The 23,869-nt window shown below is 36.8% G+C and overlaps 1 protein-coding gene across 6 annotated transcripts in view; it reads right to left on the bottom strand.

The window, feature by feature from the left end:
* Positions 1–23,869, bottom strand: part of STXBP5 (syntaxin binding protein 5) — a 156,081-nt gene that overhangs the window by 79,797 nt on the left and 52,415 nt on the right. For all 6 annotated transcript variants that reach the window (XM_065931187.1, XM_065931183.1, XM_065931186.1 and 3 more), the window contains exons 7-9: positions 22,499–22,582; positions 18,317–18,440; positions 6,834–6,912 (exon numbers count right to left, since the gene is read on the bottom strand). In XM_065931187.1, coding sequence (XP_065787259.1) covers positions 6,834–6,912; positions 18,317–18,440; positions 22,499–22,582 — 287 coding nt within the window. The remainder of the gene's footprint in view (positions 1–6,833; positions 6,913–18,316; positions 18,441–22,498; positions 22,583–23,869) is intronic.

Here is a 23,869-nt window from a genome sequence, read left to right on the forward strand (position 1 = left end):
TGTGGGGGGTGTATGTGTGTGTACACAATTTACTTGTTCTGATTCTGCAGCCTCTTTTTCCAGTTTTCTGTGCGTCCACTGTCCCTTAACTTTTTCTGCCTGCCCTTTTACTAAGTTCCACTTGAATATCCTTATCCTTTTGTATCATGTGACTTATTAATAATAAAATCAATTTCCAGCAAAAAAGTTTGGAAGGATTAAAAATCATGAAAATTGAGCCCGTGTTCTGGAGAAATTACTTAATGCACAAGGAGTTTGTTTTGGGACTTCACAGAGTTAGGATTCTCTCATAAGAAACACAGCCTTGTTAGCAGTGGGAATCTGTGGTATCAAGTTTGTGGGAGTTACTAAAATAGATGTGTAGATATTTTTAGAACCAGAATATCACCAGCGTATCCTGAGTTTTTATTATAATCTGGTTTTTTATATCATATAGGTAATCTACCTACAGCTTTTAGCCCACTCAGTAAATTAAATCACCATATCTACAAAACTACTTGAAACCACGTTCTGGCACCAGAAATGGGAGTGAGGGAAAGAGTAAGGGAATAATCAAACACAAAATCCCAACTTTTCCTTAAAGGTTAACAAATATATCATGTGTGTGGATGTGTGCTTATCAGGGGTCATCAAACCATGATCCACTGTCTGTTTTTGTATGGCCTGCAAACTAAGAATGGTTTTTATACTTTTAAAAAGTTGAAAAAAAATCACGCAAAATAATGATTTTTTGTGAAAATTATGTGAAATTCAAATTTTCAAGTCTGTAAAGTTTTATTGTAACACTTCTTCATTCATTCATTTATGAGTTGTCCACAGCTGCTTTGGGACTATGGTGGCAGAGCTGAATAACTGCAAGAGAACCAAACAATTTGTAAGTCTGAAGTATTTAGGCTCTGGCCCTGTGCACAAAAGGCTGGTCATAGCAGGTGTTATGACAAAAGGGATTAAATTAATCTCTTAGATATGCTTCTCCAAATGTAACTACCATATCTGACTGTGGTAATATTCACTTTTAGGTTCCCTAACAAGAGAAGCTTCTCCGCAACCTGGTGGTACTATGAATGGTGCTTTATATATGTTGTTTAGTCTTCATAAAACTTTTAAAAATTTAATTATTTTTAAACTATTTATTGATTTGTCACAATATTGCTTCTGTTTTATGTTTTGCTTTTTTGGCCATAAGGCATGTGGGACCTCAGCTCCTTGACCAGGGGTTGAATCCACACGCCTTGCTTTGGAAGGCAAAGTACGAACCACTCTGCTGCCGGGGAAGTCTCTAATCTTCACAACAATTCCGACATAGATACTACCACTACTCCCATATTACAGAGGAAGAACAAGCACAGGAAGCCTAGCTGACGACGGCACACCAGTGGAGAGCCGAGGCCAGACTCAGACCCAGGAGGTCTGGCTCAGGAGCTCGCTCACTCACACTCACTGGTCAAGCAGCGCTGGCTGCACGACTTCACACCTGAGTCACATCAGATTTTCAAAGATATAACTTCAACAGAACTGACTCACCATTTAATTCCTGAAATTTTATTAAGAACTGGTCGAGGGCAGTGGTTCAGACAGTAAAGAATCCATCTCAGTGTGGGAGACCTAGGTTTGATCCCGAGGTTGGGAAGGTCCCTTGGAGGGGGGCATGGCAACTCACTCCAGTATTCCTGCGGGAGAATTCCCACGGACAGAGGAGCCTGGAAAGCTGCAGCCCACGGGGTCACAGAGAGTTGGACACGACTGAGCGACTAAGCACACACATGTAAACAACAGCTGCATGTCTTTAATAAAAGTGCTATTAAAATGTTACAGTAATTAAATTGTCACTGTTCTCTATGTAAGGGAAAAATCTTGTCTCTCCTGGAGTAATATATGCTTTACTAGAAAAATAAAAGGCACACAACATCTTGACTCATTTTTCTGTCAGAGTTTACCTTTAAAAGTAACAGCTAGCACTTATCGTTGACAACAGCCAATTCTTCATGGCTGTACTTTTCTATACACCTGTCTTCTGCCTTATGTTCAATGGTGCTGTGCCTGGACAATTAAAAGGGAGACAGGTATGTCCTGTGCTTTCATCAAGCGGAATATTTAACGGGAAAGGCATGCGTTAAGTAAATAATTTCATTACTAATGACAGATACAAGTTTTAGAAAGGAAAAACTACAGCATGCTTTGAGAGTAATGACTAGCGGACGTGATCTAGTCCGCATGGCCAAGACAGCCTGAAAAGCAGTGACAAGTATGCGGAGTTACAGAGGATGTGAGGGAATCTTTCAGCCTCGAATTATTTCCAGGTAAAGAGAAGACGACACGGAAGATCCTGAGCAGGGGAGGACAGCCCTTCTAACAGAATCTGGTGATTGGCCAACATAAACTGACAGAACATATTCTGCGAGCACCTGCCCAAGACACTTGCCCGGAACAGGAAAGGCTGAGCGCTGCCCAGCTTGCTTAAAGGAGGTGCGCCTTCTCTCGGTGCAGCCGTTCTCAGTATGGGGTACATACTGGAATTCTGGGGAGCTATCGCAAGGAAACGAGTCAGGGAGTCAAGGAAAGAGCTCATTTAATTTATTGAAAATTTTATCCCAGGTGGAAAAAGACCTTGTAAAGCTGGAGAGAACTGTTACCAGATGGCTACCCTATTGATTTATCTTGTATTAACAGCACCTACAAATGCATACTGGTGGTACCTGTAATGCATGAGACCTGAGCTTGATCCCTGGGTTGGGAAGATTCCTTGGAGAAGGAAATGGCAACCACTTCAGTATTCTTGCCTGGGAAATCCCATGAACAGAGGAGGCTAAAGTCCATGGGGTTGCAAAGAGTTAGTCATGACTTAGCTACTAAACCACCACCGTGAATGCATATAAAAGGGTCAGACTGCCTTCTGTTTCTGATCCTATGAAAGGAGAATTATCCCTGCCATCCTGAAGAAATCAGAAACTTATAAATACTCCCAATATACAGGAATGAACGTGGGAACAGGTAGAATACACAAAGAGAAAAATCTTCCCAGGATGTCTGCCTCTGTTGCCAAACCACAGCTGTTAACATGATTAGATAATTCAGAGGACAAGCAGCACTGTTAGTTTAAATGTTTAGACAATTCATTTTATGTTGTATTACAAGCACAGGGATTTTTTTCTTTTTTCTGGTTTCCCACCCCACCCTCCATTGCTGTCTTGTTGTCTATTCACATACTTTTGCCACAAGACAAATACAGCAAAAAAAAAAAAAAAGGCAACTGGTGGTAGGAGGTTTCCCAAAAAAATAAGGGCAAGCCCTTATTGCAAGTTTATGATGTACCAGGCACTGTGTGAAATGTTTTGAATACATGATAATCTCACTCAATTCATTACAACAAACTTTTGACCTATTATCACATCTATGTCCTTAATGGAAACCAGCACAAAGAAGTCAAAGAACTCAGTGCCAAAGGTCACACAGTGAGGGATGCCAGAGCCAATTAAACAGATGCTATTCCTCTTGGAGGTCACTCAACCTTTTGTCTGAGCATAGTACGTCTTTTGGGTCCCAAAGGAAGGCTAAAGAGGATTAAGGAGAAATAACAGCAATCTTAAGATTCTTCATTCTACTCTGAGAAAATGCAAAGAAAGAGAGGAAAACAATTGAATAGGAAAGACTAGAGATCTCTTCAAGAAAATCAGAGATACCTAAGGAACATTTCATGCAAAGATGGGCACAATGAAGGACAGAAATGGTATGGACCTAATAAAAGAAGAAGATATTAAGAAGAGGTGGCAAGAATACACAGCAGAACTATACAAAAAAGACCTTCATGACTGGGATAAGCATGATGGTGTGATCACTCACCTAGAGCCAGACATCCTGGAATGTGAAGTCAAGTGGGCCTGAGGAAGCATCACTATGAACGAAGCTAGTGGAGGTAATGAAATTCCAGTTGAGCTATTTCAAATTCTAAAAGATGATGCTGTGAAAGTGCTGTACTCAATATGCCAGCAAATTTGGAAAATCAGCAGTGGCCACAGAACTGGAAAAGGTCAATTTTCATTCCAATCCCAAAGAAAGGCAATATCAAAGAATGCTCAAACTACCACACGATTGCACTCATCTCACACACTAGCAAAGTAACACACAAAATTTTCTAAGCCAGGCTTCTACAGTACGTGAACCATGAACTTCCAGATGTTCAGGCTGGATTTAGAAAAGGCAGAGGAACCAGAGATCAAATTGCCAACATCTGTTGGATCATTCATCGAAAAAGCAAGAGAGTTTCTGAAAAACATCTACTTCTGCTTTATTGACTACACCAAAGCCTTTGACTGTGTGGATCACAACAAACTGTGGGACATTCTTCAAGAGATGGGAATACCAGACCAGTTGACCTGCCTCCTAGAAATTTGTATGCAGCTCAAGAAGCCAGTTAGAACCAGACATGGAAGAACAAACTTGTTCCAAATAGGAAAAGGAGTACCTCAAGGCTGTATATTGTCACCCTGCTTATTTAACTTATATGCAGAGTACATCATGAGAAATGCCAGGGTGCATGAAGCACAAGCTGGAATCAAGACTGCCGGGAGAAATATCAATAACCTCAGATATGTAGATGACACCACCCTTATGGCAGAAAGTGAAGAAGAACTTAAGAGCCTCTTGATGAAAGTGAAAGAGGAGAGTGAAAAAGCTGGCTTAAAACTCAACGTTCAGAAAACTAAGATCATGGCAAGAAGTCCCATCACTTCATGGTAAATAGATGGGGAAACAATGCAAACAGTGACAGACTTTACTTTTTTGGGCTCCAAAATCACCACAGATGGTGACTGCAGCCATGAAATTAAAAGACGCTTACTCCTTGGAAGCAAAGTTATGACCAACCTAGACAGCATATTAAAAGGCAGAGACATTTTGTTGACAAAGGTCCATCTAGTCAAGCTATGGTTTTTCCGGTAGTCATGTATGGATGTGAGAGTTGGACTATAAAGAAAGCTGAGTGCTAAAGAATTGATGCTTTTGAACTGTGGTGTTGGAGAAGACTCTTGAGAGTCCCTTGGACTGTAAGGAGATCAAACCAGTCCATCCTAAAGGAAATCAATCCTGCATATTCATTTGAAGGACTGATGTTGAAGCCGAAATTCCAATACTTTGGCCACCTGATGTGAAGAACTGACTCATCTGAAAAGTCTTTGATCCTGGGAAAGATTGAAGGCGGGAGGAGAAGGGGACGACAGAGGATGAGATGGTTGGATGGCATGAACCACTCATCGGATATGAGTTTGAGTAAACTCCGGGAGTTGGTGATGGACAGGGAAGCCTCATGTGCTGCAGTCCATGGGGTCGCCAACAGTCAGACACGACTAAGTGACTGAACTGAACTCTCGAAAAAAAAGGTCGACTCGAATTAGACTGAGAAAAGAACAGATTAAAAAGAAAAGCCAGCCAGTTATAATAACCAGTGGTTCTAAACTGGCATATGAAAAAAATGTCCCAGTGGTTCTAAATTTAAGTGTGCATTCTGCCGGTCTAGTGAGAACCAACTGCCGGGTTCCACCCCCAACAACTGCCAGGCTCCACCCACACCACCTGCGGGGCTCCACCCACACAACACAGACTTTGTGATTCAGAGACCTGGGGTGAATTCTGAGAATGTACACTTCTAATGAGTTCTCATCCAAGACTGGAGAAGGCAATGGCACCCCACTCCAGTACTCTTGCCTGGAAAATCCCATGGACGGAAGAGCCTGGTAGGCTGCAGTCCAAGGGGTCGCAGAGAGTAGGACACGACTGAGCGACTTCACTTTCACTTTTCACTTTCATGCATTGGAGAAGGAAATGGCAACCCACTCCAGTGTTCTTGCCTGGAGAAGCCCAGGGACGGGGGAACCTGGTGGGCTGCCGTCTATGGGGTCGTACAGAGTCGGACATGACTGAAGCGACTTAGCATCCAAGACTGCTGCCCTCTGTTGCTCCAGGGGGCCACAGTTTGAGAACCACTGCACTATATACACTACCTAAATTCTTACACAGTTCTAATAATTAATAAAACCATACACTTTTCCTAGAAAACTTGAACATAAAGGGCCTCCTTTAGAGGTTAGAATCTTTAAAGAAATACTTATTTGTTTTCATTATTATATTTTAAAATATAACATTTGGCAGGTTTGATCCCTGAGTTGGGAAGATCCCCTGGAGGAGGATCCCCCGGCAACCCACTCCAGTATCCTGGAAAATTCCATGGACAGAGGCGTCTGTAGGGCTACAGTCTCTGGGGTCACAAAGAGTCAGACACGACTGATGCACACACACTGATATACAAAAAACTATGTGTAAGATACGTAAATTGCAAAAACCATACAAATCTTATCCCTGAGTCACAGTGTCAATTAATCTCTTCAAATACAACTGACACTTCCTTTAATATGAAGCTGTACTTATTATTGAAACTGTCAAATATTCTTAAAATAAGATTTAATTTCTGAATACATATAACTTACATAATTAACATATATTGCATTAACAGGTTAAATTTTAAGTTTTTTTCTTCATTGCTTATTCCACAATTCACTAGTGAATAAACACTGTTATTGAAGACTAACAGAACACATGAAGTTTGACAAGAAAAGTAATTCAAGCTTTCCAAGATACATTGTAAAACTACTAAAGACAGAGAACACATGAAATATTTTATCCTGAAATTATCAATTTTAGTTATTTTATTAAATAAAGCAAGAATAAAATTTAAAAACTTGTTGGACCATTCTAAAGCAGGCTTTTAAAAGTAATGACAGTCTTCAGTGCTATTTCAGTAATTGTATACAATGAATATTGTCAATGAAATAAAATCTTACCCAGATCTAGTCGTTTTGAATTCCACCTTGAGGATAGGTTTGCACGGTTCTGGTTTCTTCCCATCCTTTAACTGTTTTCCTAAAATATAGTTTCCTGCATTAAATTCTAAAATTCTAAGTTACTCTAAATTCTTATACATTGATAGTTTATAAAATGAAATATAATGAAATCCACCATGAAATATTTTAAAGTGATTTTGAAAGAAGTATTTAATACAAAATAAGATATTTTAAATGATCAATTTAGTGTTTGAAATCCAGTGCTAAAAAGTAAATAAAATGAATAACTTGTCAACAACATTTGTGATAAAATTCTAGTAAGAGAAATTCAGTTTTTGCAATGTTTTAGAGATATGGAAAACAGGATTTCCATTTTCTAAATGAATTCAAGTTTTAATATAGCTTATTTGAGGAAAATAAGTCTAAATCATATTTTCACCCAAAGTGACAGGCTGCAAAATTAATCCCTCTGCTAATAAAGTCAATTATATTTACTCTGTTAAAGTAAAATCCATCCATTGTAATGTCCAAGAGATTGCTAAAATAAACCAATCTCTGTAAAATGTGTCAAACTCATACTGTTAAAGAATTTTGATAATTTTTAAAAAGGTTGATTTCTATTATCAAGTTTTACACGTTCACTGTATTAACAACTCAGAAAAAGTTAAAAGAAAATAAGATATACTAATTCCTGTTTCTTAAACAGTGTCACCATTATGTTATTAGTGAAGGTCCCAAACACACACTGCTAACCCAACACTTCTTATCCTCTTTCCCAGCTTTTTCCTCCCAGGAACTAGCTCATTCTAATGTATTTTTAATCTTCTTTTGTTTGCTGTTTGCCTCACCAACAAGAATGTAAACTCCATGAAAGCAAAGATTTTTAAGTGTGTATGTGTTTTTTGTTTATAAATCCATGGTCACATTGTTTGGCACAGAGTGGACACTCAATAACAATTTAATAAGTGAATAAAATGATTTTTCTTTAGGATTAATTCCAAGAAAAGAGATATTTAGATAGAACTGTATTCCAGAAAGGATGAAGAAAGTGTGTGAGTACTTTGTCCCACCTTTCCTGAACAATGCTATTATTTTTTTCTGATTTGCTAAGTGTATTGTTTAATCTCTGTGAAAATTCTTTGGCTTTCTAGTCATCTGTATTTCTTCTTTAAAAATAGCTTATACCTTTTACCCATGGTTATACGTTATCTTCTTTATATTTAAAAATAAATTTAACATTCAAAGTTCATTAACACTGTGTCCATATGTTGCAACCACTTTTCCTAGTGTCACTTGTGAATTCTAAGACATTTAAGAAAAATTGAATAGAAGTGTACATTTAAATAATTGAGTCTATCAGTTCTAATCATGCTTTCATTTAAGAAAACTTAAAATCCTAAAATGGCACTTCTTCCAAAACTAAGTTATATATTTAATGGAATTAGAATTCTAACAGCTGTACTTGAATTTTGACAAAATGACCTTAAAGTTCACACAACGGACTCAATGCCTATGAACTGCTAAAGAAACTGAAAAGGAGATGACTTCTGGAGTGACCAAGTGAGACCTCTGTGAACTCACTCACTTAGTAAAATTGAAATACTAGCAAAATAACTAAGGGTATCACTTCAGAACACTGACAACTAACTGAAGCCACAAAATGAGCACAACACTGTCTACTCAATGGAAATGACCGAACCTTGTTAAGACCCGGGGTGGGGGGCCGGCCCGGGATGTTTTGATGAAGGGCTATTTCCATCCCCTATGCTCCTTAGCTTCACGGCATGGTGCCAAAAAAGGCCACAGCATCAGCCAAGAGATAGGACTGAAGTTTATTTGCAGTTCCATTAAAACCAGTTTCCCTAGAGCCCAATCAGTATATTATCCTCAGTTGCAGCTTCCTGAAAAACTCTAATCCCAAAATGTTGTGGCAATTTCATTTCACACAACAGACATCAGCTCAGGGAGACCAAAAGCCCCACCTCCAGGCATCACAGAAATAACAGTAATATGCTGGCAATATGGTAGGTACCTGCCTAAGGCTGTGGTTTTAGTTGAGGCAAATAAGAGGCTGGGCAGGAATTTTTTTTAAAAATCCTTAAGAACTAGACATACTCTAGGCTGTACTTAAGGCAGTGTGCATGCCCAGGAAAGACCTGGGAAAGGAAAAGGCCCCTGTCATTCATCTCTGGCCAACTCTGAGACCCTGAGCAAACCCAAAGTTTAAAAAAAAAAAAGTAAGAAAAGCATAATGAACTGTACTACCATTGCAGAAAGTAAAATAAGCTATAATACCACTGCTGGCAAGAACAATGGAACAGAGATAAAATGGCTGGTAAAAATGCAAAGGGTACAGTTTTTTTGAAAAGCAAGCTGAGAGCATTTATGAAAAACAGAAATATATAAAACTAGTCCATTTTGAGGAGCAGCAATTCTATTCTTAAGCATCTATTCCAAAGGAATAAAAGGATCAATTCCTATTGAATATGTACAAGAAAGGTAAAGGCAGCATAATTTGTAGTGATCAGAAACTGAAAACACAGCTTCAAAGTTTCATATTTATCACTACAGCATAATTTGTAGTGATTCATCATTTAGGCATGGCTGAATAAATTATGAAGAACTGTAAGACAAACAACTGGTTGATACACAAGCATTAAAATAAAGGAATTGAGAGCTATGCCAGATGAAAGGAGGGATTTTCCTCAAGTACAGAGGATTAAGAAAAGCAAGATGCAAGAAAGAATAATGTAATTCTATTTTTATGTAAAACAACGACCAAAAAAATCTCATATGCTCTTATATGTGCCTATAAATATGTATGATTTTAGAAATATATGTATTTTGGAAGAACATCTGCAAGATTTTTGACATAGCTTATCTGGTGAGGCAGGAAAGGGGAAGGGGCTACTAATGTAGAGGAAGGTTTATGGAGATGACGATGGTATTATATGATCCTGTTTATCTACAATGATATATGTATGTATGTTTATGTGTATAAAAAACTATCATTTTTTGGTCACTACTTCTGTGGTTTCATGGTTAGGAAGTTCTTCCCACACAAATACCATTACAACTTTGGGAAGCATTTTCTTAAAAATGCTTTTAGTTTCATTTATTACATTAATTTTCTGAAGTATACTTTGGTGAAGGAAAGATTTTTTTCTCTAATAGTTTCAGCACTATTTGTGTAGTTCTATTGAAATGGCAACCCACTCCAGTGTTCTTGCCTGGAGAATCCTGTGGACAGAGGAGCCTGGTGGGCTGCTGTCCACGGGGTCGCATACAGTCGGACACGACTGAAGCGATGTAGCATGTAGCATTGACCTATAATTGCCAGATAATAAAGACCAAGTATTTAAAGTGTATAACGTGATGAGCTGTGATATAGTTATGTGTCTGCCAGCACTGGTGTCCCAGGTGGCTCAGTGGTAAAGAAACCATCTGCAATGCAAGAGACGTGGGTTCAATCCCTGGGTCGGGAAGATGGAAGCATCCCAACCCACTCCAGCATTCTTAGCTGGGCAATGGCATGGACAGAGAAACCTGGTGGGCTACAGTCCATGGGGATCACAAAAGAGTCAGGGACAACTTAGCAACTAAACAACGAAAACAACTGCCAGCGCTCTCACTGAACCACCAGAGCTTTCCCCACTAATCTGAAATTCACCTTGATTACATTAAGTTTTCATAAATACACACTGGTCAACTGGTCTTAGAGAATATACTACTCCTGCCTTAAGATCCTAGGGAAACATCTCTTCCCCTCTTTATGCAGAAAATAATGTTGCAATGGAACCTTGAGCCTCTTGCATCCTAATTTATTAGAACCAACAAGTGACTAGTGAGAGAGTTACGCAGAGGACATCAGATCAAGAAACTGGAAAGGACTGCCAGGGGAGAAGACTGGATTTTTGAGGTGGGAGAGAGAATGAGGAAATAAAAAAGGTGTGGGGAAAAAGGAGTCTTAAATATGAAAACTAGTCCCTCGTGCTGTACAAGGAACAAACTAAGAATTCCAACCTCTATTTCAATCTGTTCAGAGATATATGACCTTTCAGTGAAGAATTTAAAAGTCTGTTCCGAAGAAGACTACCATCAGAACTTCAGCCTTCCTCTACCACGCAAAGTTCTAGTAGGAGTGGCAGATAGATATAATTTGAGATTATAAGTAAAATTTTTACATTTAGTTAAAAAAATTACTTTGTATGCATTTTATTTTATGAAGCAAAACAATTATTCAGATATCACTCAATTTAATCTATTTCAATATTCACCAGCAATCTTTCACTGGCTGGAACAATCTTGAGAAAGGGCAGGTGTTGGGTGGAATATTTAGTGAGCCTTCGTTAAGCTTGAGCTTATATATCTTGCATAAAACCTAGCCAGGTACAAAATTCTTAACTTTTGTCTTGCTCAATAGTCTTTTGCTATTGCTTTATAGTGTCCAATATTTATATTTACAATAAAATGTAAAGCCAGTGTGATTTTTAATTCTTCATATACTTTCTGTCACCCCCTGCACGGATGTTAAGAGTAGCTTCATTATCTTTGTAAAGTAAAAATGCTGCAGTTTTTATAGTGATCTTCCTTCATTAGTCTCGCTTGGAAATTAGTGAGTCCTTTTGATTTGCATACTCTGATCTTTTTTTTTAACTCAGGTATTTAAAATTATGTCACTGATTATTGCTCATGTTCTAGATTATTCATCTATAATCCTGATGCTGGGAAAGACTGAAGGCAGGAGGAGAAGGGGACGAAAGAGGATGAGATGGTTGGATAGCATCACCCACTTGATGGACATGAGTTTGAGCAAGCTCCAGGAGTTGGTGATGGACAGGGAAGCCTGGCATGCTGCAGTCCATGGGATCACAAAGAGTTGGACATGACTGAGCAACTGAACTGATAATCCTAGACTAACCATTTTCTAAGTCAAATCAAGTAATAAGGCACTAGCTAAGATTTTACAAAGCTCATATAACTAAAGGACATTTAGAGGATCACTGGATTTCACCACTAACTGTCATCTGACTTCTTAACTACTAAGTCACCTCAGTAGAAAAACTTGTACTTACTCTTTCAACTACCTGTGAACTACTTTGATAAATCACTGAAAAGATCTGGTTAAATATAAAACTTGACTTAATAAATCATACAATTCTCCATGTAACATGTGATTTCTTCATGTCTCTTACTAAGCCCTATTTCTCACATCCCCAAAACTACTCAGACACAATCAAAGTCCTGTTGATTCTAACTCCGGAATTTTATTCCTTTATATCCACTTTTTTCCATTTATAGTCATATTTGAAGTCGTCCTTATTTATTGTTGACATAGCACCCTAATTGGCTTCTCTTTTCTACTCCTGGCTCATCTGATGCACTAGCATCAAAGCGGTATTTCCAAATATAAATTTTATGTTTCTCACTGTGAAATCATTTCCTAGGTCTCCCTTCATGAAGTCCAAACTCTTTAGCATACCATGATGTATATTTTTGCCTCTGTATGCAGTTATTAGTTTATGGCTACTCGCTCAAAGGAATTTTAAATGCTGGTCATATTAAACTAGCGGTTTTCCAAAAATACCTTGCTTTTGATTATGTCTTTGTACCTTCCGACTAAAATAACCTTGTTCTGCCCTTATAACTCCCCACTGATCCTTTGAAGACCAAGTTCATCCAGCCTGAATTTGTGAAATCTTCCTACAGCCTTCACCTAAAACATACTCATTACTTCTGTTTCTACATCATACTATGCAGGCCTTTATCAGCACTCATTGTATGTATTTTAGTTTACATATCATTTTCACTCACTGGACTATGAGTTCTCCAAGAGCAATAGTTCTAGTATTTAATCTCCAGTACTGAGGAGGGGCTCAATAAATGTCTATTGAATGAATGAACAGATGAATGAGATGCATTAACAAATAAATGAGGATCGCTGTCAAAAAAACAAGTGCTTCCCTAGTTTCTAATTAGGGAAGTAGAATGTCACTTAGAATGTGGAACACATTTGTTGTTACACAGCAGCTATAGGCTCACTCAAGAGTGGGCTGAGTAGTATGAGAGTCACCACTCACACGTGGCTACTGACCCCTTGAAATGTAGCTATCCCACATTAAGATGTACTGTAATATACGCTAGGTTTCAAAGAGTACAAAGGAAGAATGCAAAATACTTCAATTCTGTATGCTGAGTACACACTGAAGTAGTGATATTTTGCATATTTGGGGTAAATAATATTTGTTACTAAAATTAATTTTACTTTTTTACTGTTATTAGTATGGTTACTAGTAAATTTAAGATTTCACATGCAGATCTCATATTTCTACTGAACAATGATGCTCTAGAAAATAAGATGATTCAAATTGGAGAATCACATTGTTAATAACATTAGTCTGAAATGGGGAAGGTGTTCTTTCCTTGACGAGTGTGGAGAGAACTGATTTATAGCTGGACGGATGACCAGCGGGATACCTGGTTTTTGGATCATGGCCAAGAGCAGTGGGATTTATGATGTGTTTCTTCAAGATCCCAAATTCTGCAAACTCCCCTTAGTGACTCTCGGTGTAGTAGTTTTGGATGGCTGGCAAGTGGCCTAATGGGCAATACTGGCTTGTTCATTTAAAGGATCACTCTGAGAGTTTCTTGTGGAGTTCTTCAGAAGCCAGAGTTTGGGGGCTGGAGCTGGTGACTCAGCACAGTCCTTGTGAGCAAAAGTGCAGGGTGGGAGACTCATACGGGATGTCTCTTAGAATGCTCACACACATTCTTTTTCTCTTGCTGCACAGTATCCTTTGCCTTTAAACAAAAGCCTTATTTGAGTATACTCTGTGGAGTCTGGCAAGTTCTTCCAAATATAAAAACTGGGGAAAAAACTTTTGTAATGAACTATTAATACATTAAGGAATTGCAGTATGGATTAATGACTCATTGAGTATTTTAGGCTTCAAGTAAATCTTAAAATGAGATTAATATAATTTTTAATATGTCACATCCTTAGAATATTATAAATTCACTTTTATTTATGTGAAGTATGAATTTATTTTTCCCTTTAGCAACCCTTAATAAAAGTTCTCTAATCCTGGTTCATTGATTTCCACATAATCAAAAAACTTATACCTTAAAAACCACCCATTCAATTCTTCCATTTTACATATGATGAAACTAAGTCCCAGAAAACAGTAATTATTTCTACAAAGTATTTCACAAACAGCAAAGCTAGAATTACATTCCAGATTTCTGATTACTGGGAAAGTGTTCTTTGATAATCATAAAAACTAGATTAAAGGGAAGTATCATTTTTTGTTTTAGTAAAAATACCACTGGTTGATTAATTTCAGACACCCAAATAGAAACTTTCTGAAAAAATACAACTGTCAACCATCTTGATACACATAAAACTATCCAACATTATATCAGAAAATTATCTGAAGTGAATTCAAATTATTCTCCTTTCCTGGCCATTTTATCATCATTGTCTAGATAACTGTCATGACCCTCAGAATAAGAATCCACTATCTAACAACTTTGGCAATGAATGATTCCATTTGAGAGTAAACTGAATATTGAACCTATAATTCAATTATAGTTCAAGCACCAGGCCATCATTTCTCAAGGTGCTATTTTGAGGAACACTAGAGTACTGTAAGATGTTCTGTGAATAAAAGATGCTAGAGTCAAGTAAATTTAGGAAAAGCCACATATAATATATAAACTGACACAAATAATTAATATACAGTTGACCCCTGAACAACAGGAGTTTGAGCTGCAAGGGTTCACTTTAAGGGCAAAATTTTTTCAGTAGTAAATACTAGATGACTACACAGTCTGTGGTTGGTTGAGTCCACGGATTTGTATCCACAGATACTTGGGGCTGACTTGATGTTATGTGTAGATTTTCTAATATGCAGCAATGACTGCCCCTAACATTCTGCTGTTTCCAAGAGTCAATTGTATATACATATGCATGCTTATACATATTTTCCCTCTTAGAAATTCATAGTGTACTTTGAAAACTAAGACGTCTAAAAAGGAAGAAAACATTCAACTTTATTTCAGCATTTCTAGAACTTCTTTGATCATAACATGCTTTTTTACCAAATAACTCATTAACATAGGAAACAGTATTATAAAATATATTTTGGGGAAAACTTATCTAAGTATCTTTTGTGCTATCCTACCAAGTAAATGAGATATCTAAATTTACATTTATTATAATAACATATGTATATAGCATGTCATAATTTTCAAATACTTTTACTTAAATTTTGCTTTCTTGACCCAAGGTATAGAATGGTACTTATCTCACGGTAGAACCAATATTTGTTGAACGAATAAAAGTACAATCAGTTCCAATCAATTACCAAGGTAGTGCTTATAAGCGTTTTTAAGAATAAGATACTTAATTATTACATTACATGGGTTTAGATATGAAAAAAAACCCATGATTTACCATAACCTGTAGGAAAGGAAGAGTAAGAGCCTACGACATGGATAGTAATGAAAAAAATCCCTAAATTTTAATCCATCAGAGTAGATATTTAGTATACTAAAAACTACATACCACATATATGTGTATGGTTGCCTTTTTTACTAAGATACTACAAACTCTGAAGAAATCTAATTATGCTACTTCTAAAAGCCTGCTCTCAAGAATTTACATTTTTAGTATTAAGAGAGAATCAAGATTAAAATAGGAAAATCACCACTTGGCAACCATTACAGTAATAATCCATCCATCCAAGAAACATCAACAGATGCTAGAACCAGGGGGTAGAAATTCTGATGAGGAACAGTATGTTTATAAAGTCTCAACTATTTCCTTCAAATCAAAATACTTATTGATTACAGTTAACAAATCAAAAAAATTATTAACTAAAGGAAAAATAATGCTGTAATGGAGAGACCTAGCAGACAGAAGCTTAATCAAGGAATCAGGGTATGAGACACCACCATGACCAATCAAACACAAGCTCCACTTAAGAATGTTAAAAGGACTCAGCAACCCTTTTGAGATGGTCCGACTGAAAATGCGCAACATGAATCTAACCATGCAAAACACATCAGACAAAACCAAACAGAAGCACATTCTATAAAATAACTGACCTGCAACATTCAAAATTTATCAGTTGGGAAAGTCAAGGCAAGGCTCAAGAAGAGCTCTAGTTTGAAAGAGACTGAGGAAACATGATAGCTAAATCTAATCTGCATGTAGACCCTTTCGACAAAAGGCAAAACTCGGTGATACAGGAAAATGTCTCTGTAAGACACTAATACTGAACTATTTCGTGGTGATTGAGCAATATGCTGACAACTTACTCTCAAGAGGTTAAAAAAACCTCTTTGAACTATACTTACAAAAAAAGATGAAAATTTAGATAAACTTAAAACTTTAAAACCAATATACATATTTCTACTATCTTCAATATTATGTATACTTCTTTCTGGATTTGAAATGAAAGGTTTCTAAACTAATCTAAACTAAACCAAAACTTCTTTGGTTTTCTGAATTCCTAGATTCCAGTGGGGATAGGAGATTCTAAAATGTATGAAATACTCAGGAATACCACAAAGATTAGGGACTTAGGCACTAACAGAAGGAAGAACAAAAACATATCAGGGAAAACTGGAACCTATTATGAAAAGGGCTATCTCCTGGAGGTACACGTAAACAGAACTGCAGCAAATTTAAAATAAATGCATTTCCACTGGGAAGACCCAGAGGGATGGGATGGGGAGGGGGGATCGGGATGGGGAACACATGTAAATCCATGGCTGATTCATGTCAATGTATGGCAAAACCCACTACAATATTGTAAAGTAATTGGCCTCCAACTAATAAAAATAAATGAAAAAATAAAATAAAATAAGTGCATTTCCAGCAGAGTCTCTGACTGTGACCAAAACACAGTGGTAAAATATATTACAATATGTGGCTAAAAGAATTGTTATTTTTACCACAAAACAAGCAAGTCTAAAAACTCATACTGCTACAGATAAAGTATGTTTTTAATCTGACTGTTTATTTTTTACATTGCAATAATTCAGAATGTACCAATTTTTAAAGAATATGGGCAATCATATTTTAAAGTGAACAATGAAACACTAACAATAACTATAAAAATACTCTTTCTGTATGCTACCAATGCAAACAACAGTTCCTTTCATTTCCCTACATTTGCTGGTTAAGAATATCTTAGCGTAGAATCGTGAGAATGCAGATTAATAAAGGAATGCAAATTTCCAGGCCTCATCCAGAATTCAAAGTCCTTCATAAACTATTCATAAAAAGTGAAACTGTTAGTTACTCAGTTGTATCCCACTCTGAACTGTCTCCCGCCAGGCTCCTCTGTCCATGGGATTCTCCAGGCAAGAATACTGGAGTATCCACTCCCTTCTCCAGGGGATCTTCCAGACCCAGGGATCAATCAAACACGGGTCTCCCACATTGCAGGGTAGATTCTTTACCATCTGAACCACCAGGGAAGCCACTCTAATAAAACTTTCATGGAGGTTTTATATACATTACTTGTAGACCAAGAGTTAACACATCAGCTTGAGATCACTATCCCCAGAAATGGCAGCTTGCAGGATTAGCTCTCTTGGTTAACAACTGGTAACCTGACTTTCAGGACAGCGTCCACCACGCCCAGACTGAAAAGGGTGGCACACGGTGTCTGTACTACTTGTACAAACAATACAGTTTACGGCCAATCTCTGTTTTCCTTCTGAGCGTCTGAAATTTTGGTACATGCTAACTAAAGCAGAGGGTGTATATAGACTGACATCAATACGAACCCTGGACATCCGGGTTCAGGTGAGCTGTCCTAGTAGAGGACACTTCATATATGTGGTAACAACTCATTGTAAGAGGAATCAAGCATGTCCTGTGTGGCTCCACTGGAAGAAGACTGCTGGAAGCTTGAGCCTGGCTTCCTCTAGACTCCATCCCTTGTGCCTTCTCCCTTTGCTGATTTCACTTTGCATCCTTTTGCTGAGTCCTATGAGTATTCCCAGTGAATCAAACTTGGGGTCATTTAGGGGATTCTGAAGACAATACTTTAAGGTATAAAATTACCTTCTGTAGGGTGCCAAGTGTTCAATACATATTATACATAGATTAGCAATCTGCAGTTGATAACATTAAGATGACAAAAGTTCAAAATAAGTCCTACCTCACTTACAAAATTATCAACTTTCTGGACTATTGGAGAAAAATTACTCAGATTTTGTAACTTTCAATTTCTGAAAGCTCAAATTTGCAATCTCAACAGCAAGTATAGTTATTCAAGATTTCATTTACCCAGTTGCTACAAACTATTTCTATATGTGTAAATATAGAAATTTTAAATTAAATTAAAATTTTAAATTCAAAATAGAACCCATCCTTGTCATCGAAAACAAACAAACCCAAATGCTAACTCAAAACAGTTTTCTGTCCATCACAATTTAGGTAGTGTTTAAAAGCGATTCATTCTTACCATGTGGAGTTATGGTCTGCACAGGCTTCGCAGGGGATCTCACGTTCCATATAGTCAAGGTGCCATCCGAATGACTGCAAATAAATTGTTTTCCTTCATGATGCCAAGCAACAGAGTGGATAGCCTATAGAAGAGGGGTAAAGAATTCCACCTTTAAAAACAAAAACTTATTTAAACACCAAGTTATTCATAATTGGAACTGGAATTAATTTTTCATATTAACATTTTTCTTATTTCCCAAGCTAAAGTTCATATGTTAACATTAAATTCCCATAACTTAATTGTCCTGCCAAAAAAATGAGATTTAACTTGGTTCTAACACTCTTTTAACTTTCAAACTTTTATTTACTCCTTAAGGGAGCAAGATAATAATATAATAGTGATTATGTATTATTGACAAGTTCAAGAAAACAGAATGCATTCTTGTAGTTTCTTAGAATAAACAATAACTAAACATAAATTACCAGGTAATTATAATCAATAGCCTACTGGAAAAACTAGTTGCATTGACTGTTCAGAACAAATTTTATAAATTAACTAAAATTCTAGGAGACAAGAATGCAGATTTAGAATTAAGACTGATTGAAAATACCTCATATTGAACTTCAAGACAGGTGGCAAAAATCTATAAGGCATGCAAAGAAACCAGGAAATACGATGCAAAATGAGAAGAAAATGTAATCAATAAAAACAGACTCAGAAATGATACCTATGAGAGAATTAGCAGACAAGGATATTAAAACAAATATTTTAAACAGACTCCACATGCTCTAAAAGGTAAGCGAAAACATGAAAATGTTGAGGAAAGACATACAAGCCTTCAAAAACACAAGTGGAATTTCTAGAGATGAAAAATGTCTAAGATGAAAAATTGTCTCTGGATGGGTTTGCCAACAGATTTGATACAGCAGAAAGAAAGTGTGATTAACTTGAAGACACACAGCAGCAGAAACTACTCAATGCGGAAGATGGGCAAAGAACAAGCAGAACATCAGAGAACTGTGGTACAACTTCAAGAAGACTAATATGTGTGTCATAGGAGTCTCAGAAGGGAGCCTATGGACAGAAAATATACTGGAAGAAATAATGACCCCAAATCTCCCAAATCTGATGAAAACTTTCAACTCTATAAACTTCTAGAATACATAGATATCTTAGAAAGCCAATGAACTCAAAGCAGAAGAAACTTGAAGAAAACTACATAAACATACATCATATTTCAATTGCTTAAAACTGGAACTTTAATGATAAGAGATCCTTAAAAGCAACCAGACGGTGGGGACAGGGAGGGCATCAGGTTAAACGGAGAAAAGCAGAGATTAAGATGACAGCAGATAGCTCCTTAGAAACAATGCAAGAATGCAGTTGAATAATACTTTTACAGTTCTGAGAGAAAAAACTGTCAACCCAGGATTATATCCATCAAAAATATCTTCTCAAAAACAGAAGTAAAATAAACACATTTACACACATAAAGGACTCAAAGAATACATCATTTGCAGATTTTCACTATAAGACATATTACAAGAAGTCCTTCATGCAGAAGGTAAATGATATGAGATGGAAATGTGGCTCTACTCAAAGGAATGAAGAATACCAGAATGGCAGATATGTAGGTATATATTAGTTATACTCTTATTTTTTATCAAATGTCTCTAGGAGAACAGTCTGATAAATCAGGACATTAGCATTAAAGAAACTCTTGGTTTTTGGCTGTGCTGGTCTTTGCTGCGGTGCAGGCTTTTCTCTGGTTGTGGTGCGCAGCCTTCTCACTGCAGTGGCTTCTCTTGTTGCAGAGCACGAGATCCTAGGGTGTGCAGGTTTCAGCAGTTGCAGCTCCCAGGCTCTGGAGCACAAACTCAGAAGTTGTGGGGCAAGGGCTTACTTGTTTCACTCACATGTGAATCTTCCCAGATCAGGGACCAAACCCGTGTCTCCTGCATTGGCAGGCAGATTCTTTACCACTGAGCCACGAGGGAAGCCCAATTATACTCTTTTAAATACTTTTAACCGTTTCTTCTGGTATGTAGTTAAAAATATTACTTGGAAACAGCCTGGACTTTTTAAGACTTGCTTAAGCTCTGTTAGGCTAGCTATGCCAGTCTTTAATGCAGGGCTAGTCTGTCCCTACGACAAGGCCAATACCTTTTTGAGTATGCTTCGTGATGCCCTGTCCATTACAAGCATTCTCTGTTCTGTTGGGAATGTGACCTATTCTTAGTCCTGTGTGTGCTATGAGAATTGTTTTACCTACTCCTTTCCAATGGATCTATTCTAAACCTCACACTCATGCACTAATCATTATTCAGTTCAACTTAAGACTAAGGTAAAGGGCTCCTTGTGGATTTTTAAAACTCTCTCAGAAGGTAGGTCCCTACATTCTGTTACCTTGTCTTATAAGTTATGGCTATCTCTCCTCATTTCCCAACTCTGTTTCCTCAATTCAGGGAGACTGCTGGGTTTAATGTAGGTTCCCCCTTGCCCACCTCCCTTCATGGAATGAGACCTGGAAAATCTCTCCAGACCATAAGCTAATGCAATTGAAAGGCTCACCTTTTCCCCCTAAGGAATCCCTGTTCTATACTGTTAATTTCTATAAACTGTTCTTACATATATTTTCCCAGTGTGTTTGTTTAAACTGAGAGGGTAAATTCCCTGTGATTCAATAGTGGCTAAAGCCAAGAAAACTATTTAAATTACAAAAGCAAAATAAAAAAAGTCAAATATCCTTAAAATATGCTTTCATTTTGACACAAGAAACAGTTCTACAGGCCAAAGCTTCCAGAGAAATGACAAGAACTCTTTACTAAAAATACTCTCTTAAAATAATTTTAAGATCTTGACTGGTAAATGACAGAATATTTACTAACCAAAAGGCTTTAAAATAAAAAAGTATACAGTTATGGAAACAAACAAAATTCTCTTTTGGTCAGGCTTATAAAGATAATATGTAGACATTTACAAAGTATTCCTAGTTTTGCTATAGTTACTCAATGTAATCTGTTTGACTAACTGAAATCATCAATATGAACACATTTGGTTTATTTCTTAAAAATAAACCAAAAAAACCACTTACACATTTCCTAGATCTATTCTCCAAATTAGAAATTGTGAACACTCCTGGTACCCAAATTATGGTCACCAGACACCATTTCTCACCGAAAGAACCCAGTTTCAAGGAAAAAGATACTCTAAATTTGGGACAGAATTATTCAAGTTTAATAGGTATGCTTTGTTATAACAGATGGCAAGGAAGCTAGCTAAGACTATTATCAAAGGACTTAGGAAACAAATGGAAGAGATTCACTGATGGAAGATGGGACAATTTGAAAATCAATAAGCCTAATAACTTTAGTGTACTGAAGCATATGAAATAATGTTTAAATCTTTTAGTACACAGTGAAATGGGAAACAAGATCAAATTGCTTATCATTAAGATTACTAGAGAACAGCCCCTTTTACTGAAATAAGAAGAAATAAGCATTTATCCTGCCTCTCCTCTCCAAATTGTACAACTACATAATCAAAAGGGCAGGTGAGAAGCTTCTCTTTACATAAGTATCCCAGATATTTAATAGAGAAGGAATTATAAAATTAGAACTTCTCTACTGTGCAAAAACTACGTGTTAATGGATTTAGGCCTTGAACATAACTGACTGCTAATATCACAGACACTAATGTTCAATCTGGGAGAAGAGCATCAGCATCATCTAAGAAGTAGTCTTGCTAAAAACAAAACCAAAAAATGAACCTAAATTTGGTCATCTCAGTAAACCATCCAACTTATGGGAAATCTGAAGGCAATAAAAATCTTTTTTTCATTAATCACAATCTTTATTTGGATTCTAAAGCAAGCAAGCTATAAATATTTCCAGTACACTATCATCTGTATAAAATAAAAAGCTAGCACACATTTGTTAATTTGTTTGTAAATGCAGAAAATACCTCTGGAAGAATACATGAGAAACTAACATTGGGATGAGGTAAAGGAATTGGATGGCCAAATGACAGGAGTCAGAGAGATCATTTTTGTATCTTTTGAGCTATATGAATATATTATATGATACACGTGCAAAAATTTGTGTGTTACAGTAACTACAAAGATTGCCTAAAGTCATTAATTAAAGAAGTTCTTAGAGAAGCCATTCTGAACTGGAGAAATGACAAAAATAATGTTATTACCTCATCGTAGGTGTATCTATAGTCGGCTTTCTTTGACTTGAGGTCCCATAACACTACTGTTCCAGATTCAAAGCCAATCAAAAGCTGCAATAAAAGAAAACGCTACATTACCTAGGATTGACATTAATTATATGAAACATTTACTTGCTGACAATAAAGATAACTATTATTATTCATACACTTTGGGTACAAAATTATAGCATCATTAAACATCTGCACTGCTAATCGCTAATTACATGGATGACATATGGGATACTGCATTGCATATTTATATGCCTTTGATCATTACGATTTCAACATACATCATACAATTGATTATTGAAAATGAAAACAGTACCATTTTGAAGTCCAGAGTGTACATTTCCATTCATTAACGTACTAATAAAAATGAAAATTTACATGTGCTTTAAAGTTTACAAACTTCTCTAATTTAACACACTATCAGGCAGTATCATTTATTCATCTACTGATTAGTTCCAAATTATATCTAGCCTAGACCTCTCTTGTGAGATTCAGACTTATAATTCCAATGGTTACATGTTCACATATTTATTCCACAAGAACCTCAAAGCAAATATATCCACAAGTGAATTCATTATTTTCTTCCCTACTGTCTTTTTCTTCTATTTCCTGTTACAGAGGCTTTCTCAGTATTTTTAAAAATATTTTTTAAGAGGCTCAAGTAAAAACTTTGGCATCAACCTCAATCCTAGTGTCTCTCCCACCAGGTAAAATCATCAAGTAATTTAAAAAATACACTCATACAATTTATTTTTTTCCACTTCCAATACATCTCTCCTGGTTCAATACACAAAGATCTCTTTTCTCGTTTCTGGTCTCTCTGACTCGCTAGTCTTGTCCCTTATTTACTTCATTCCATATCGTAGCTAGAGTGATAGTTCTAAAATACCAGTCTGATCACGTAATGTACGCTTTTATTTAAAACTTTTTAATGCCTTATGCTTATTTTTAGGATCAAGTCCAAAGTTTACAATCTGACCTACAAGATATATCATGGTCTGACTTCTGCTGAACCCCTCAGCTTCATGCTGTTCCACATTCCTATCACCCAATGCACTCCAGTATATCTTTCAGGTCATGCTCTCTTAGGTCTACATGCTGTCTTTACCTTTACACACAGCCTCTGCACATGCTGGCATCCTAACTGGACCACTTCATCTGAAGTCATCCTTTTTGCCTGACTAATCCTACTAATCCTTCAGGTCATTTTAACTATCACTTCCTCCTGGAAGCCTTCCTTGACCTACCAAATGTAAGTCAGCGCCCTTCTTATTTGCTCCAACAGCACCTTGTACATTTTTTAGCCTGAAAGGTCACTCTACAATTTAATAATGTCCTTTTCTTTATCTG

This window comes from Muntiacus reevesi, chromosome 3 (assembly GCF_963930625.1).
Source record: "Muntiacus reevesi chromosome 3, mMunRee1.1, whole genome shotgun sequence".
In the NCBI taxonomy this organism is placed as follows: Eukaryota; Metazoa; Chordata; class Mammalia; order Artiodactyla; family Cervidae; genus Muntiacus; species Muntiacus reevesi.